The sequence below is a fragment of the Balearica regulorum genome, chromosome 22 (assembly GCF_011004875.1).
Source record: "Balearica regulorum gibbericeps isolate bBalReg1 chromosome 22, bBalReg1.pri, whole genome shotgun sequence".
In the NCBI taxonomy this organism is placed as follows: domain Eukaryota; kingdom Metazoa; phylum Chordata; class Aves; order Gruiformes; family Gruidae; genus Balearica; species Balearica regulorum.
The window spans coordinates 7,915,512-7,933,301 of NC_046205.1; the positions used below are offsets into that span (position 1 = coordinate 7,915,512).

General features: G+C 56.6%; 2 protein-coding genes across 2 annotated transcripts; one reads left to right on the forward strand and one right to left on the reverse strand.

Annotated features, from left to right (window-relative positions):
* The first annotated feature begins 416 nt into the window (after window positions 1–416).
* LOC104634999 (bone morphogenetic protein 8A-like) lies at window positions 417–12,322 on the forward strand. The gene is made up of 7 exons (XM_075773878.1): window positions 417–862; window positions 7,294–7,486; window positions 7,913–8,061; window positions 8,833–9,027; window positions 9,672–9,751; window positions 10,093–10,203; window positions 11,583–12,322. The coding sequence occupies exons 1-7, from the start codon at window positions 436–438 to the stop codon at window positions 11,730–11,732; spliced, it is 1,305 nt and encodes a 434-aa protein (XP_075629993.1). The 5' UTR covers window positions 417–435; the 3' UTR covers window positions 11,733–12,322.
* A 1,630-nt stretch (window positions 12,323–13,952) lies between these two features.
* On the reverse strand, window positions 13,953–17,776 carry PPIE (peptidylprolyl isomerase E). Its single transcript, XM_075773879.1, has 10 exons — window positions 17,707–17,776; window positions 17,535–17,633; window positions 17,292–17,335; window positions 16,632–16,658; window positions 16,354–16,435; window positions 15,656–15,756; window positions 15,406–15,529; window positions 15,138–15,323; window positions 14,414–14,556; window positions 13,953–14,320 (listed from the first exon to the last, which is right to left on the reverse strand). Exons 1-10 carry the CDS (start codon window positions 17,735–17,737, stop codon window positions 14,252–14,254), a joined length of 906 nt encoding a protein of 301 aa, XP_075629994.1. The 5' UTR covers window positions 17,738–17,776; the 3' UTR covers window positions 13,953–14,251.
* Between the last annotated feature and the right edge of the window lie 14 nt (window positions 17,777–17,790).

A 17,790-nucleotide genomic window follows, 5' to 3' on the forward strand; every position in this document is an offset into this window, starting at 1 on the left:
GGGTGGGTGCCCATGGGTTTGGGTGTCAATGGGGGTGGGTGCCCATGGGTTTGGGTGGCCATGAGTGCCCACGGGGGGGTGAGCATCCGGAGGGGCGGGGGTGCCCATGGGTTTGGGTGCCCGCGAGGGTGAGCGTCCCTAGGGATGGGTGCCCGCGGGTTCAGCTGTGTAGGGGTCTGAGTCCCCACGAGGGTGATCAGCACCCCTGGGGGGGTGGGGGGGGCTGCCCACGGGCTCACGTGCCCAGCGATGCGCCCCGTTCCCCAGGGCCTCTGGGCGGGGAGGGCCGGGGCGTCCCGGAGCCGTGGCCGGGGCGGCGCCGCTGGCGGGACCGTCCCTTTCCCTCGCCCCGCCGGGACCGGGACCGGGACCGCACCGTGCGGGCGGGGGGTGGGGGGGGGTGGGGGGTGCGGCCGCCCGGTCGGCGGCGGTGCCATGGGGCCGGGGCGCGGGGCGGCGGCGGGCCGGGGTCCTCTGGGTGCCCTGGCACTGCTCTGGGCGGCGGCGGTGCTCTGCCAGCTGGGCAGCGGCAGCGTCCTCCGCCGCCGCCTCCACGCCGCCGGTTTCCTCCAGCGGCGGCTGAGCGGCGGCGAACGGCGCGACGTGCAGCGGGAGATCCTGGCCGTGCTGGGGCTGCCCGGCCGGCCCCGGCCCCGGCCCCCCGCCGCCGCCCGCGCCCCCGCCGCCGCCGCGCCGCTCTTCATGCTCGATCTCTACCACGCCGTGGCCGGCGAGGAGGAGGCGGAGGAGGAGGAGGAGGCGGCGGTGTCGCGACCGGTGCTTACCGGGCTCAGCACCCAGAGCCCCCCGCCCGGTAGCGTCTTCAGCCGCGCCGACACCGTTGTCAGCCTCGTCAATCTGGGTACGTGCGGCACCGGGAGGACCGGAGCTTGCGGGGGGACCGGGGCGTGCGGTCAGGATCCGGGCGGCTTGGGGAGGACCGGGGAGACGGGGACGGGGACCGGAGCGGAGCGGGGCGCACCGGAGGGACTGAAGCCCGCGGAGGCACGGGGGCGCAAGGGCAAGGATCCAGGCGGCTTGGGCAGGACCGGAGCACACGAACGGACCAGGGGGGACCGGAGCAGCCCAGGCGCACGGACGGGACCGGAGCCTGCGGGGGGGGGCACCGAGGGGACCGGGGCGCACGGGCAGGACCCGGGGGTGGAGGCGGCGGCCGAGCCCCCGCCCAGCGCAGCGTCCCGGGGCTCTCGGGATCGTCGCCCGCAGCGCCCGGGGGGCACCGGGAGCCGCGCACGGCGGGACGGGGCGCACGGGGCTGCGGCGGCCGCGCTGTGGGGACTGGGCACGGCACGGAGCCCCGCTGCCAGCCCAGCCCGGGCTGCCGAACTGACCCCGACCCAAACCTCGTCCTGGCGCAGCCCTTGCTGCAGGCAGGGGACCACAGCTGCTGTTCCGACGGCTCCGAGCATCCCTCGGTCCCGGGGGTGCGTCCCTGTTTCAGAAAAGCCTCTTGTGCACAGAGCTGAGCTCAATAACCGTGGGGAAGCGGCCACGAGGGACACCGTGGCCGTGGGGCTGCACCCAGGGAGCTGGGAGAGAGCCGCCGTGGTCCCTGGCAGGCTGCGCGGGGCCTCGGCACGAAACCCAGCTCCGCTTAAAAAAATGGAGATGGAGATGGGGAAAGTCACGCAGTGAGGGTGTGCTGAGGGCCAGCGGGCTGGGTCAACTCGGCAAGTTTGTCCCCAAGTTGCAATGAACTGAGCTGCTTCCCCTGAACACTATATCGTAACGCAGCGGAGAGAGGCTGGAAACCACCCTGGGATGAGTCGGGCTCCTGCTCCTAGGAGCTGCGTTGCCCACCTTGCACTCCCCATTTCGGTGGGTGCGCATGAACTGGTTGCAGAGCGAGCGGGACATGCAGGCAGGACAGCAGCACTCTCGTGCCAGCAGCAGGGTGGACCAAATTACCCGCGGTGGGACATTGAATCACGGTTCAAAATAAAATCCTCAAGGTTGCTAATTATTGCTGGAATCCCGTCCAGCTGGTTACTGAGCAATGCCGGGCTCCAGCCACCAGCCTATTTCCAGGCGGTTGCATGAGTGGCAGCGAAAGCAGAGCTATTTCCAGCCAACATCAGTGGGGCCATGAGCACTCAAGGTGCGAGGGGTCCCCCACAAGGGCAGGCACCAGGGTGGCCTGGACCCAGCGGGATGTGAGGACCAGGAATTTGGATATGCAGTTTTCCTTGCCTCTGCTCATTGCTTTAAGGGGTGTTCGGGTGTCCCTGTCCAGGCCAACCAGAACGCTTTTGAGGAGCATCAGCAAAAGACTGGGGACAAAGTGTGGGGCAGGGGGATGTTAGTAGGCATGGAGCAGCGCCCTGGCCCCTGAGCTGAAGCCGTGGCTGGTGTCCCAGAGCAAGGCCAGATTTGGCTGCTGCACTGTGGTGTGCCGAAGGGCGTGCAATGGGAAGGTGCCTCACCATGAAGCACCAAGGACCAGACAGGGCCCGTTTCTGCCCTGCACAGGATCCCGCACAGCCAGTGCGCTGAGCATGGGGAGGAAACCCTCCCTGGGGACCCCAGGCAGGGAGGGCACCTGCACCCTCGGGAGAAGGTGAGGGAGGGCTGGGGAGGCATCTCCCAAGTCCTCGCCATCCATTCTTACATCCCCTGTGCCACATGTGGATGTAAGAGGCCAGGGAGCTCCCTGGGACAGACCCTGCTGCTCTGGGCAGTGGTCAGGGGTGCCCACGGGTGCAGGCACCCAGCACCCACCTCCCACTAGAGCCCTGAGGGCTGTGGGGGCTCAGTATCCCAGGGAAGCTGAGACTTAGGGATGAAGCTACTGGGGCACCAAATCCCAGCTCCCCTCAGCACTCAACACACAAGTACCAAAAAGTTCTTTAAAATGGCCAGGCCTGATGACAGCCAGGGTGGGATGTTCGAGGGGGCTGGGGAGCCACCCGGGAGGCGTCGGTGCTGGCACAGGGGTGCTGGTGCCGCTCCCCTTCCTGGTGCTCCTGGAGCAGCCAGGAGAGTTGGGGAACACAGTTCCAGCCTTCGATTTGAATGGCTTTGATTTCTGTGGCTTTGTCAGCCCCTTCATGTTAATTAAATAAATTTTTGTGGGAGAAGGCTAGCTTTCATTTGCATGCATAATTTGCTGCACAATTACCCTGATGGGACATGCAAATGGAGTAAGTCGGTGCTCCATTGGGCACTTGGACCTCTTTGCTCCCAGCCACCCCGTGTAGCCCTGTGTGAGCCAGGCCAGAGCGCAGCTCCCATCGGCGCACCTTTTTCCTGGGAAGGGGAAATGACAAACCTCCCCAGCACACAGACATGTCCCGGGCTGGGCGGGCAGAGCACCCTGCCTGCTGGCCTGGGCAGGTGGCGGGACCGGGGGCAGCGAGGGTCTCCAGGTGATGGGTGGCCACCAGGCACCTTTGGTTGGGTTTAGTGATGATGGTTCCACCCGTCCCATCCTGCTCGCTGCCTCTTGGCGTGAACATAAAACACTGACCCGTTCTATTTCTGTGCGCTAACTGAAGGAGTCAGGTGGGTTGTATTTTTAAGCCTGGGGTAGGGATGGGCTTTGCGATTTCTTCTTGGCCAGAGCTGAGCCACCAGCCGTGAGTCACAGTTACACGCAGAGTATAATGATGGAGCAGAGAGGTTTGTAACGGGAAGGTGAGGTGGAGGATTGCAGTGCTGCAGCACGCCCGAGCCCCCCGCGACTGCCCATCAACACCACAACACACACATCCTCCCTTTCCCTCCCGGTGTCCGCCGCTGCTCCGGGATGTGGCCAGACTCCCCCCGCCGCAGCCACTTCGGATGAAGCGGTGGGGCAGCTCTGCCCGCAGCCAGACATCTTTCTGGCAAACCCTGGCTTCACTGGATTTGCTTCCCGGGGAGCGCTGGGGAAGGCAGGCAGGGCAGCGCTCGCTGCCACCTTTGCAAAAAATAGCTGCAGGGCCCCGGGCGCAGCAAAGAGCCCTGAGTGCGGGGTAGGAGCTCACGGCAACCTCTTTAATTTAGCCAGGGAGATGGGGTGTGCTGCTCTGCTCCCCAGAGCATCTGGCAGAGCATCACCCGCTGCCAGCCTCGGTGCCTGTGTGGGTGCTCACCTTCACCTCCACACAATTCCCACCGAAATCCAACCGCTGCCAGCAGCAGGGTCAGGATTTTCCCACTCCTGACTTCATTTTGCAGCCGTTTGCACCTTCTCCTCTGGGCATCTGCAGTGGCTTCACCAGAAAACCCGGCGCAGCTGAGAGACGTGTGGCGGCGGTTTCCAGCAGCACAGGACGAGCCCGTGCAGAGGTGTCAGTGCTCGTATGCACCTGCCGTTCATTTTAAATAGGAAAAAACTTTGCAAATAAAAATCCCTGTGTGACACCGTGCTCTCGGTGCTCTGGGGGAGCGGGGGGCGGGGGGGGGCACAAGCGGGAGCCAAGGCCACCTCACAGCCACATGCAGCCGGGCTGGGGGTGCCCAATGCTGAGCCCCGTGTCTGCACCTCCCGACGTTCATCTTGGGAGGATGGAGGAAGCACTTGTGAATCGAAGCAGGAGCCTGCCAGAGGCTCGGCGGCATTTCACGGCGCTTGGGATAACTCTTAACTGCCTCTCCGCTTCGGAAAGCCTCCGGAGCTTATTTTTTCCTGCTTGCAAGTGAAGGATAGCATCTTCCTTGCATCTCCTTTAAACCTATTTTAGGACTCAGAGTACTTGATGTGGTTGAATATCCTGGCATTTCCTTTTAATTTAGTGTCTGAAATGATCATGGGGACCATCGGGAGCAGCCAGGACCAGTAATTACAAATGATGCGCAGTTTATAGAAACAGAGAAAGTTTACACTGAAAAAGTGTAGCTAAAAATAACCTGGGGAGCAGGACAAAGGGCAGGCAGCCCTGGCGCCCCGTTTTGGGAAGAGATCGGGAGCGCGCTGGGGCTGGGAGACAGTGGGGCTTAGCCCGGACGGAGTTGGGCATCCCCTGCCAGGGCTTGCATGGCCCCACAGCCATTTATATATGTATATAATATTTTTTTTTAATTCTTTTTTGGGGGGGGGTTGGTGAGAGGACACAGCACAGTCGTGGCATTCGGCTTTGGGGAAAGATGTAGCGGGTCTTAGGGGCGAGACAGTAAATGCCAAAGGAGGGGGCAAGGAGAGCGAAGAGCTTGGGTTGGGTTTTTTTAGTGTGTCTCATCCGCAATCCGGATAATCCGCCCACAGATAATTGAGGGTTGGCGGTGTGGCTGAGTCAACCCGCCTCGAATCAATAGCAGGTTCCCAGGCACGATGGGCTCCCAGCCGGCCGGGGAGGGCCCATCGCCCCGCACGCCCCCCAGCACCAGCAGCATTTTAACACCCACGTTGCTGCCTGGGTAAAGGGCGCTGGGTGCTTTCGGGATGCGACATGCACTCCCCCACCGCAGAATTGTAATTTTGCAGTCATCTCTAATTTTGCCAGAAAACACAGCGATATTAAACCTCCCCCAACCTGCTTATCATCAACCCGGGTTGCTGTTTGCTGAACGCCGTGCAGCCGGTCCCAAATGAGTGAAGACACTCAGCCCGTGAAGGTCGTGGTGGTTTCTGAGCCGGTATTTAATCTGGTTGGGTCTCACCTGATGCCAGGGAGCAAAGGGGAGACCCAAGTGACCCATGAAATACCTGGGTGTCCGAAAATACCCGAGGAGACACCGCTCTGTACCTGGGTGTCCCCTGGACAGACTGCGGGACGTCTCGCTGGGGGTTTATCAGTGGGGGGAGAAAAAAAAAAAAAAAAAAAAAAAGGATAGGATTCCTCTGGTTGTGTTTTGGGGGCATTTAAGGATTTTCCAAGAGCCATGAAGCATCAACACCCTCAGTAGCATCTTTAGTGGCCCAGGAGTGTTAAACCATCAGCGATGGTCAGTGGAAGAAATGGAAATGCAGAAAAGGGCTGGGGAGCCCCCGAGGGGCTGCAGCGTGGTTGGGGGGCCGCTGTGTCCCCCCCCGAGGGGGTGCAGGGGCCGAATCCAGCTCCCCGCAGCATCCTCCTGCCCGCAGCTGGCCGGCAGCCTCCCCGCGGGAGCAGGAAGCGCTCTCCGCATCCGCCCCTGCCCGCCTGGCCCTGGGCTTTTTTTATAACATAACTTGTGGTGAGCCCAGTAGCTGGAGGGAATGTGGGGTTTTTTTTTTTAAAAAAAGAAAAAAAGGAAAAAAAATAATAAAAAAAAAATCCACAGATGCATAATTTAAAATCCCATTTTGGAGAGATGCGCCACGCTGCTCCCCCCCCATACAAACGAGGACGGCAACTTTATGGTGTATTCAATTTGGACTAGTTTCCCCCCCGAATCAGTTAAAAATTGCATTTAAAACATGCGATTTTATTTATTTAATCATTTAGGTTTTTTATTTTTAAAAGTAAGCGCCGGGTCAGATTTGTTATGTTGCTTTTGTGCCTGAAGCAGGAGGAGCTTTAATCACTTTAATTATATTCAGTCATGGCAGCGTGGAATATTTTTAAAGAACAATTTGAAGAAAATAATTACATATTAGAAAAACTGTGTGGGGCTGCATTACAGTAAAGACAGAGAGCAGTTTTTTCTTTATGGACTTAATAAAAAAAAAAAAAACCCACCAGATTTTTTTCCTTTCCCAACATGCACTAAATTTCTGCAGAAAAGTAGGTATTTTCAGTTAAAAGCGAGGTTTTATTTTTACAGAGCAGTGACCTGACGATCCCCCACCCTCGGTCTCCCCTTGGCTGAAAATCTTTACGTTCCAGCAGCCCGAAGCCTGCAGGGGAGAGGGGACTTGTGACACCCCAGGCTGTCCGCATTTTGTCCCCTGAGCACCTGGAGCCAGAAAAGCTTGGGAAAACCCCAATTCCTGCTCCAGATAGTCCTGCTGCCCCCCAAAGCTTGGATTTTTGGGTGGGTTTTTCACCCTTTGGAGAAGCGCAAAGGGCTGCAGCCCCTAAATCACAGCACAAGGGACAGCTTCGCTGTGCTCCCACCATAGACAAGCCTTCGTGCTTTTAATTTTTTATTTATTTTTTTTTTAAATTAATAATAAAGAAAGAGGTCTGGGAGGTTGGTGGGTTTACAGCAGAATAAAGTTGGGGGGGGGGTTTGTGCTAAAACTCTCGGGAGAGGAGAGATGGGAATCTGCAGCAGCCAAGAGCTCAGCGGGGTGAGGGGCCGGGAGCCAGTGGGGTCTGTCCCCAAATCGGGGACAAATTGGGTTGGTGGGACTCAGCAGGGAGCTGCAGGTGGCCAGTGGTGTGGCGAGCACCCGGCATGGCCATCCCTGACCCCTATGCTCCACAGTCGAGCAGGACCGGGACATCTTCTCCCCGAAGCCGTACTGGAAGGAGTTCAGGTTCGACCTGACCCAGGTGCCCAAGGGCGAGTCGGTGACGGCTGCCGAGTTTCGCATCTACAAGGCACGAGGTGTCACCCGTCACGCCAACAACACCCTCCACGTCAGCATCTACGAGATCGCTGCCGAGCACTCCAACAGGTGAGGGGACGGGGATGGGAATAAGGTGGTGGAAATGGGGATGCGGATGGGGACGGGAATGAAGATGTTGGGGATGGAGATGGGGCTGGGGCCGCCAGTGAGCGCCAGCCCTGGCATTTTCCCTTCCCACCACCATGCAAATGGCGAGGGACGCAGCACCACTGCGCCAGCTGTTCCCACTGGGCAATGCCACACCCTGGCTTTTTGGCTGGGGCTGGGAGGATGCTTTTCCCAGGACAGCTGTCAGGGTGTCACCATCATGTCCGGCACAGCCGTAGGCACTGGGAGCCGCCATCCTGACGTGGCTGTGCCGGGACCTGTATGGACACAGGCACCAAGGAGTCATTTCCGTGAATTATTCCTGGTGCTGATGCCCTTTGGGTGCTATTACTCATCTGCTTCGGGTTTTCGCCCCCATTTCCACAGGGAGTCTGACCTGTTCCTGCTGGATGTCCAGGACCTGTGTGCTGGGACCGAGGGCTGGCTGGTGTTTGACGTCACAGCTGCCAGCAACCACTGGTTAGTGGATCGGAAATACAACCTGGGGCTGCGACTCTACGTGGAGACAGATGATGGTAAGCCTGCCTAACCTACCTGCACCATTTGGGGCCAAATCCCCGGGAACTGGAGTCCTCCTACCCCCTCATGGTGCCGCAGTGGAGGGGGGGTGTGTGTGTGTGTGTGTGTGTTTGTCTTCTGCAATTTTAAATTTCCAGCTGTGATGGAGAACAGCGGGCACCAGGAGTCAGCAGCTCTGGGTTTGCAGGCAAGCGCTGATGGCGAAGCCTCCCAAAGGCATTAATGCTAATGGTGTTCCTGGTGTGGGCTGTAATAACCCCTTTAGCACTTAATGAACTCCTTACCTGGAGGGATCCTCCGGTATCTGCCAGAGTACCTCTTCTCACCAAGGGGTCAAATATGCTCCAAAGGTGCCATTTGCAGGTGCACAGGTACACAAAGACCAGCTCCGTTCCCACGGGAGGAGAAACGGCACCTGCTAATGCTCCGTCCATCCCCTTCCCTCCCAGTGCACCGAGCTTTCCTCCCCAGTGCGGAAGGGGAAAATCAGTCGCTTGGGTCTCACTTGGTTTTAATCCTTGAATTGCTCTACGTGACCATGTGGTGGTGGCTGTGCAGGATGAGGCCATATCACCTCTGTGAGCTGCCCATCATACACCCACCCAGTGTGGGGGGAACAGCAGAGCAGGAGCCCCAGGGTGGTCCGGCCACTCGGGATGCCAAATCCACGTCTTTCCACTGCAAATTTTCCGTATTTTTTTTTTTCCTTGCTTTAACCTAATGAGTTCATGCTGAGAGCAAACTCACGCGTGGTTCCATCCCTGCAGGGCACAGCGTCGACCCAGGCTCAGCGGGGCTGCTGGGGCGCCGGGGGCCCCGATCCAAGCAGCCCTTCATGGTGACATTTTTCCGGGCGAGTCCCAGCCCCGCGCGTGTTACGCGGGCGGCCAAACCCCTGAGGAGGCGGCAGCCCAAGAAGACGAACGACCTCCCACATCCGAACAAGCTGCCGGGAATTTTTGGTAAGAGCTTTGCAGGGCGAGAAGCGATCCCTACGGAAATCGCCAGGCTCTGCTGCTGCCACGATCGTGGGACCTTTTGTTAGTACCGGGTCCCAATTTTGGCCCAGAAATGCATCCCCAGGGCAAGTGGAGCAAAGAGCGCTGGGCTTTTAGGATTGTGGTTGTTCGCGGTTCGGGAGGTGCGGTGGCTCTGGGGTGGGCACCCTCGAGGTGATGGTGTTTCGTGGGGTTTGGGGAATACCTGAATATTGGACTTTTTTGCATCATTGCCCTCAGTTTCGAAGCAGTCCTGGGAGGGCACCGCGCCGGGGGGGGTGTCACAGCCCTGGGCAGGAGGGAAGTGAGAAGCCGCAGCTCCCCCAAACTCATTTAGCTTGGGAAACCCTCGAAGCCAATTCCACCACGAGCAGGGCTGGATTTAGCCCTTCCCAGGCTGAGTCCCCTTGTCCCAACGTTGGAGCAATAAATTTCGGGCTGGTCTGAAGCTTCTTTTCCTTTTGTGCAGCCACGGAGGCTCCTCTTCTTTCGTTCTGGCATCGTCCGGGCTGTTCAATCCCACCCTTGTGTGCTGCAGCCGGGGTGGGGGGGTGAGAGGGTGGTCGGGACGCCGAGGGGCTGATGCTGCCTGTTCTCTTCTTCTGCAGACGACGTCCAGGCTGCGGACGGGCGGCAGGTCTGCCGGCGCCACGAGCTCTACGTCAGCTTTCAGGACCTCGGTTGGCTGGTACTTATCTACCGGGAGACGCAAATGCAAAAAAACCCCCCATCATTGTCCCCCCACCAGCTTCACAGCAGTGCGGGGCAGCCAGGAGATGCCGCAAACCCATCCCGGGAGCTGGGAAGGCAAACATGATCTGCCACAACCCCAAACCCCACCGGTGACCCTGAACAACTCATGGCTGTGTCCGAAAAATCAAAATAAACCCTTGCTGCTGGCGCAGCCACGCGGGGAGGAGCCGGCTGGGTTGTTTTTGCAGGTGGGGGATGGATGAAGGGGTGCAGAAAGGGTGAAGCCCACGGCGTAACCTGTGTAAATTTTTTTTTCTTTTTTTCTTTTTTCTTCAGGACTGGGTGATCGCCCCGCAGGGATACTCAGCCTACTACTGCGAGGGGGAGTGCGCCTTCCCCCTGGACTCCTGCATGAATGCCACCAACCACGCCATCCTGCAGTCCCTGGTCGGTGCAACCCGCGATGGCAGCTCTGGGGGGGACGCTGGGGTTTCTGGGGGAGCAGTCAGAGCCCAGCAGGTCCCGATGGAGAGCTCAATTTGGGGTTGAGCATGCCTGTGTTTGAGAGTGTTTAGGTCAGAGGGTGCAGTTTAGCTCCAGCTCCCAGTACAGTGTCGGTGCGTGCGTGCACATCTGGATGGGCGCTCCCCCGTCAGCTGGCGGGGAAGGGCATCGTGTCGCCCGCACGTCCTCCTCACCAGCCGTGCGTGAGGGTTTGGTCCAAGGTCCCACAAAGCACCCAAATGTTGGGCTCAGCATATTCCAAGCAGGAAGGCTTTAATGCCCCGTTTTTCCCAAACCCACCCTGCATCCCAGCCGGTGCTTTAATTTCTGGAATTTCCTGCCCTGTGAGTGTTTGATTTCCCAATGGCAGAGTCACACCGGCTCCGGTGTTCGCAGTTAATTACAGGGAGCACCGAGCCTTTGAAGGTGTCGCCTGGCGGGGTTTAATTTTTGCATTAACGAAGCTGCCAGAGGCCCCGTCCAGGGCTGGGCATGATCCCGGCAGCAGCAGGGACGGGTCCCCTTTCCCCTTACACCCACCCATCACCCCCTAAACCCAACATTTTTCCCAAAATGGAGCCGTTTGGGCAGGATGTGAATCACCTGGCGCCCGGATCCGGCCCTTCTGGGAAGCACCAGGGCAAACGCGGCCGGGGAAGCTGTGCCAGCCCCGGCCGATGCTGCAAATAGCAGGGTTTGACAGCAAAAACACCGGACTTCCGAACTGGGAGAGCTCGGCTGCCCCTGCAATAAATTAATCGCACATGTCGGGTAAAGGCAGCGAGGGCTGCTTGCGTCCAGCAGCCTGTGAACCTCCCAGCTTACACTGTACGGTGAATCGCTGGGATAACGTGTGTCCTGAGCAGGGGATGAACGAGCAGAAGGAGAGTCGTGTTCAGAAAGGCGTTGTGTACTTAAGATTTTAGTGCAATATGTTAAATTTGGGGCGGCGCTGAGCCCTGAAGGAAAAATCTCTATTGCAACAGCATCTGGCACCCCTCACCCATGCCGCAGTGAAACCTGCACCGCACTGATTATTTTATTTTTTCAGTCATTTGCCTATTTACAGTGAGAAAAAGGCCCAGAAATCCCAAATTAATGAAGGGGCTGCCTGGCCCATGCAGTGCCATGAGCCCTGATCCAATATAAACTGCAGCAAGAACTGCCCAGAGTTTAGAATAAATATTTTTCCAAAAAGCTGGAAATAATCTCCCCATTCACCCAGGCTTTTTTGCAGTTAAGAACTGGTTTGATGTTGTTTTTCTTTTACTTCTGCCTGGAGCTTCGTTTGCCGATGCTCACGGGCTCCATCCGTCCCCCAGGTCCACCTGATGAAGCCCGAGGCCGTGCCCAAGGCGTGCTGTGCCCCCACGAAGCTCAGCGCCACCTCCGTCCTCTACTACGACAGCAACAACAACGTCATCCTCAAGAAACACCGCAACATGGTGGTGAAATCGTGCGGCTGCCACTGACGGCCGGATCCCGTCCCTGAACGTCCCGTCCCCTCTCCACCGGAGAAATGTGACACTGGGGTTCTGCTGCGTGTGTGGAAAAGGAGTTTCATCATAGCAAAGTCCATTAATAATAAAAAATAATAAAAATAAATCCCTCCCACCCCTTCCTAGAAGTGGATGTAAATAATATAAAACTTTTATTCTCCTACTACATTTAACGAGACACATACATATATATACATATAGGAAAGAGAGGCTTTGCGGCTGGTTACGTGTCTGTTTTGTTTGCGGGTGATGTGTTTTCCCCCGGCGCTGCTGGCTCACAGGCTGATGCCGTCTCCGGTGTTCGCAGAGGCAGTTTGGGCTGAAGGGTATTTAGGACGAGGGAGGCAGCATCTGAGTTGCTCTGGGATTGAGCTGTTTCTAGCCACGTATGTCTAACTCACTCGCCTCTAACCAGCGCTTTTAATTCCCTTAATGAAAACACCGTCAGCTAATTAAGTAGCTGGCTGACTAACCCGCTCCTGTTTACTTAAAGTTCACAAAACTCAGCCAGTTGGAAAAAAAAAATAAAAATCCATATTGAGCTATGCCACTGTTATAAAATAAACGCCTAGTTTGGAAAGTAAACACCTAATTTCTCTTGCTGTTTGTTTTTTAATAAATGTCACGGCACAGCAGCGCTCTGTTCGGCTGATGGGATTTCGCAATGAAAAAAATACTCGGGATTGGCTAAAATTGTACCTATTTGCTTGAAAATAAACCCCGCCAAAGCGTTGTGATGCGAGGTTTGGGTCAGGCTGTGTCTCCCTGGCTGGGAGAGCAGCTGTGTTCACCGGTGGATGCTTCCTGTGGATTACAACAGCCCCAGGCAGCTTCCCTGGGCTATTTGCACAATTAACTTATTTATTTGCTCTGATTTTAAAAGGAAAGGGCCTGGGCTGTTTTGCAGCTCGGGCACCCAGGGAACCTTGTGTCACTGAACAAATAATGAACCTGGCTTAGCCAAATACAAAGGAAAAAAATCCCAATAAACCCACCAAAATAAGAAAGACCTGCTCCCTGCCAATGCCTGGCTTCCTGAGAAAAGGTCTTGCCTCTTCAGAAAGATTTAATTTACCAACTAATTCCACATGAAATACAGCTCAGGATGTGATCGTGGCTTCGTGCGACGTGGTGCCTTCTGCAGAGAGAAAGCCCACGGCTTCCACCGACTCCATCAAGCAAGGGCTGTCTCTGCTTCAGGTGTTGCTGAACATTTCTGCAAGGTCTGTCTTCAAAAATTTGAGAATTGAACAACAAAAAGAAGGGAGCCAGGAAGGGAAATGCTGGGTTGGTTTGTCTGTCAGGTATCACCTCCGAGCACCTGTATCTTACCTTGTCCCAGCTGTAGGGCAATGCACGACCCCCAAACAGTGTGGGAAATCAGCAAGTGAATAAAAGCAACCCGGCGTTTATTATGGAAAAGCAACACCCCTGATCTGTGAGTGGCTGCGTTGGTGAAACTAAAAATCCCCAACTGCACAAGCTCTTAAAAACATCCCCTAAACCCCAACCTTCGTCTCTGCCCTGACAGCCCCAGCCCTCCTGCGAACGCCTGCGCAAACTCAGAATCACACATCCCTTCCTCCCCGCAAACATGCGTTCCCAGAAGTACCCGGTGCCATAATTTCATAGGAAACCCCAAATAGATCACTTTCCAACAATGTGGTTACCTTCACGGGGCACAGCCAGAGCTATCCACTGATGGGAACTATAAAGGTACACATCTATCCCACTCTGCAAACCAGAGTTTGGAATTAAACCCCTTCCTACAGCCTCATTGCTTTTTTTTCCTTTATTATCACCCAAAGGGTTTCTTCATTTCCTGGTGCTTCTCATCCTGATCTTCTTCTCCCACTTACACATCCCAGTGAATGCCCTCCTGCTCGATGGAGATGGGAGTTGGACCAGGCTGGATTCCCAGCCAGGGACCTGCCTCCCTCTGCTGATGGGAAAGGACACTACAGAGCCAGGGACCAGCCAGAACCACCTCCACGAGATCCTGCTGCTGGAACAGGCAGTGCGAGACATTCAGCTCTGTTTTTCTTGCCCTGGCACGGGCAACTTCCCCCGGAGCCAGGATTTAGGCATTTAGGATTGGAGAAGATGAGAGCAAATGCAAAAAAAGCATCTTTGCTTAAAAGCAAACACCATCCTCACCCTGTGAAAATTCAATGGCCAGGGGTAGGTCCTCTGTATTTTTAAAACTAGGTTTTATTTTTAGTAAATCCAAAGCCTTTCCCAAACACAGCAACAGAACCAGCTCGGGGCAGCACAGGATGGTGCAGGCTGAACAGCGATTTATCCTCAGGTGGGTCGGACCCCCCGCAGCGCTGTCCACAGGCACATTCGCACCAAGCTTTGTAGGAAGATGTCGACAGAAGCTGCGGGAGCTGGGCACTGCCAGGGGGGGTCGCAGGGCTGTCCCACCCCAGGTGGTTCCCCGGCCCCTCCTGGCCAGGCTCCCCCCATCCAGCCCCCTCCAAGAGTCGAGCTCACGGGCACTCCCCGCAGTCTGAGATAATCACCTTCTGCTTTGGTTTTCCATCTTTGCTGCCCTGAGCCTTTGAGAAAAGAGCAGCAGGAATTAAAGGCACGAAGTCCAAGGGCAGGAAGGAGGTGGGCTCTGCCCCAACTGCCCCGCTGCCAGCATGTACCTCGATCTGCCGCACCACATCCATGCCCTCCGTCACCTCACCGAACACCACGTGCTTCCCGTCCAGCCAGTCTGTTTTGTCACAAGTGATGAAGAACTGGGAGCCGTTGGTGTTTGGGCCAGAGTTCGCCATCGATAACAGCCCTGTGATCAAACAGTGTTGTGTTATGGCTGGGGAGGGAGTGACGAGCTCCAGCACGAGCTTCTACTTCGACCCAAACCCAGTCCCATGCTCTGCAAAGCACTGCCGGTTTTAAGAGAGCCTCTGAATATTAAACGCCATAGAAACTGGTGGAAACCAATTACGCTGAGAGAAAAGCAATTGCAAGCGTGAAAAATGGAATGGGGTAGAGACTGCTCATGTATTTTTAGTTGCACTAATAGAAAAGCTGTTTGTATGGAGATAAACCCGCTGGCTTTTCGCTGCTTTTCATAGTCATGCTGTGACTTTCCTCCTTTAAAAATCAATCAGGAAAGCAGCTTCAAAATGCTTTCTCCGTTCTGTAACACTGGAAATTAACAGCACGTGGATGGAAAGAGAACGATGCATTTCTGCTTGCTAATACACGATGGTCTGACCGTGACAGATTAACCCACGGCAGAAGCATTTGGCCAACGTAGATTATAATTCAGAGTGACTACTATCAACGTGGTCCAGGTAAAAACAGACCCTAAACGATGTTGAGCCATTTTGCTCTCCAGCCCCAGCGAGGAGTTGGTCCTACCTGGCCCTGTGTGTTTGAGAATGAAGTTTTCATCATCAAATTTCTTCCCATAGATGGATTTGCCTCCGGTGCCGTTATGGTTGGTGAAGTCACCAGCCTGACACATGAACTGGGGGATGATGCGGTGGAAGCTGCTCCCTTTGAAGCCGAAGCCTTTCTCGTGGGTGCAGAGGCAGCGGAAATTCTCTGTTCAGGGGCAAGGGGAGAAAGGTGAGAGCTGTGTCACAGCTGGAAGCCACCACGCTGGGGAGGCTGACCCTCTCCTCACCTACGGTCATGGGCACCACGTCTGAGCGCAGGAGGATCTGCAGCCGCCCTGCAGGCTTATTTCCGATCTTGATGTCCATGTAAACCTGAGGGTTGGCCCGGGATTTCTTGGCAGGAGGCTCACCCTGGGCAGGAAAAGAAAAAAGCAAGTTGAGATGACATTCCTCTGCTCTGCCTCCAGAGACAGCTGGGCTTGCACTCTCAGCTTTTGGGACAGCAGGGATACAGATGGCTCCGGTTGTTTTTCCTACCTCCTGCACCTCTGGTTTGGGGGCCTCTGCTCCTGCCTCCTCTGTGCTCTCCTCCAGTGTCTTCCCTGAAAACTTCTTCAGCCAGTCGTCATCTGACCAGACTGCAACGGCAAAAGGAAGGGTCAGAGCACAGGAACCGAAGCGAAGGGCCAGGCGTGAGGAAGCATGCAGCTGCACGGGTCAGGGCACAGCACGGCGCTGGCACCAGGACTATACCCAAGGCATGGGATCACTCAGCTGGCAGCAGCCTGCCCCAAAAGGAACAGGATGCAGGTAAACAAGGGGCAAAGTCATCTCTTCTCCCTCCCAGACATGCCACACATCACTGGGCAGGGCAAGCGTGTTCCTGTTTGCTGCAACTACCCCCACGCAGCGCAAGTGCTTTTACAGATGTGGCCAGATGTGTGGGTAATTTTGCCTGGCACACGTGTGTGTGCTGTGCCCCCTGTCAGAGGACGTGAAGGCAATCAGAAACGCAGCCAAGAGTGTTTCCATCCAAGGAACTGCGAAGTATTTTTGATGATTTGGTTATTAAGTTATTTGGTTATTAGGATGCTGCTCAGATCCTTGAGATCCCCAAACGGGAGGCAGAGCAGAGGTCTCGGCCTCAGGGTCTGGGACAGCAGAAAGGCTGATGGCTGATGCACGAAGCTCTGAACATCCATGGGGATGCTCCCCACTCCCGGGCACCAACTCACCAGGCCTGGATGATCCTTCTTTAATTCGCATTGGTTTGGCCAAGTTCACACGAATTGTCCTGCCAAAGAGCTCAGATTCATTCTGCAGAGGGGAAAAAGCACAACAAAACCCACCAAAAGGTAAAAAATCACCGTGCCCCCCAAATCCCTGCAGAGGTCAGAGGAGAACAGAGCTTGCTCTCTCTATGTAGCCCACAGCACATAGGGCCTCACTCTGTGCTACTGGGAAGACGGCAAAGCCACACGTCTCCATAGGACAGTGGGAACAGGGTCCGTACCATGTTGTCAATAGCTGCTGCTGCATCCTGCCAAAAAAGCCAAAGAAAATCATTTTTACCATTTCTTCTCTCTGTACCTTTAAAAATGAGACTCAGCATATACGTGCCCCAGTGTTTCACTGCAAAAAAGATTGCCAAAGGACTGTTTTCCTAAACCTTTTCTACCCCAGGGTTGTAAAAACTGATGGATCTTGCAAGAGCCGTATCTAAACCAGTATCTGGGGCTCCTTTTCCCACAACCCATCCAGTAAACTAATTTTATGTACAGTGCTTTACCACTTACACCAGTATTTGAGAGAGGAGGACAGATCTGGTGTATGAACCCCAGGACAGATTATCAGATGGTGAATATACAACAGCCCGTGCTGCCCCCGAAGGCAGGACCCCCCCCCGCTGCTGCTGAGCTCCAGGGACAGCAGGACAGCAGTTTGCACCAGCGGTGGCCATGCTTCAGCCCAAAAAAAAAATGGGAAAAGCAGGAACTCGAAAGGCAGCACAGCGGGTCCCGCGGCTGGGCAAGACCCGAGGCTGAGGCAGGTAACCCCCTCCTGCCTCCATCAACCGCAACGCCGCTGTCCTGGCGGGAAGAGGATCCAGCCCAAAAACGCCACGGGAGGAAGAGGAGGGTCCAAGCAGCCCAGGTATTTGCCCCTTTCTCACCTCAGCCAGCTCAAACTCGATGAAGGCGAATCCCCGGTGCTTTTCTGGAGAGGGAGGGAAGCTCAGCGGTCACGGGCAGCAGGCACACCGGTCCCACGGCGACCCAGCAGCGGTTGGGTCCCACCCCCGCCCGGGGAAAACCACCCGGGAGAGCTCGTTCCCCCCTTAACCGAGGGGATGCCCCGACGGGCCGCAGCGTCCCCCGGCCGGGACCAGCTCCCGCCCCCGCCCCGGGCCACGCACCCGTCTCGTAGTCCAGCGGGATCTGGATGTCGGTGATGTCCCCGAAGGGGATGAAGGCGGCGTGCAGCACCTTCTCGTCCACCTCCTCCGCCAGCCCGCCTGCGGGGCGGACAGCGGTCACCGCCTGCGGCCCCCGGCCCCGCTCGGGGACGCCCCCGGCCCCGGCACTCACCCACGTACAGCACCCGCTTGGTGGCGGCCATCTTCCCTCCGCCCGCCCCGCCCCGGAACCGCGCGCTGGCCCCGCCCCTCCGCG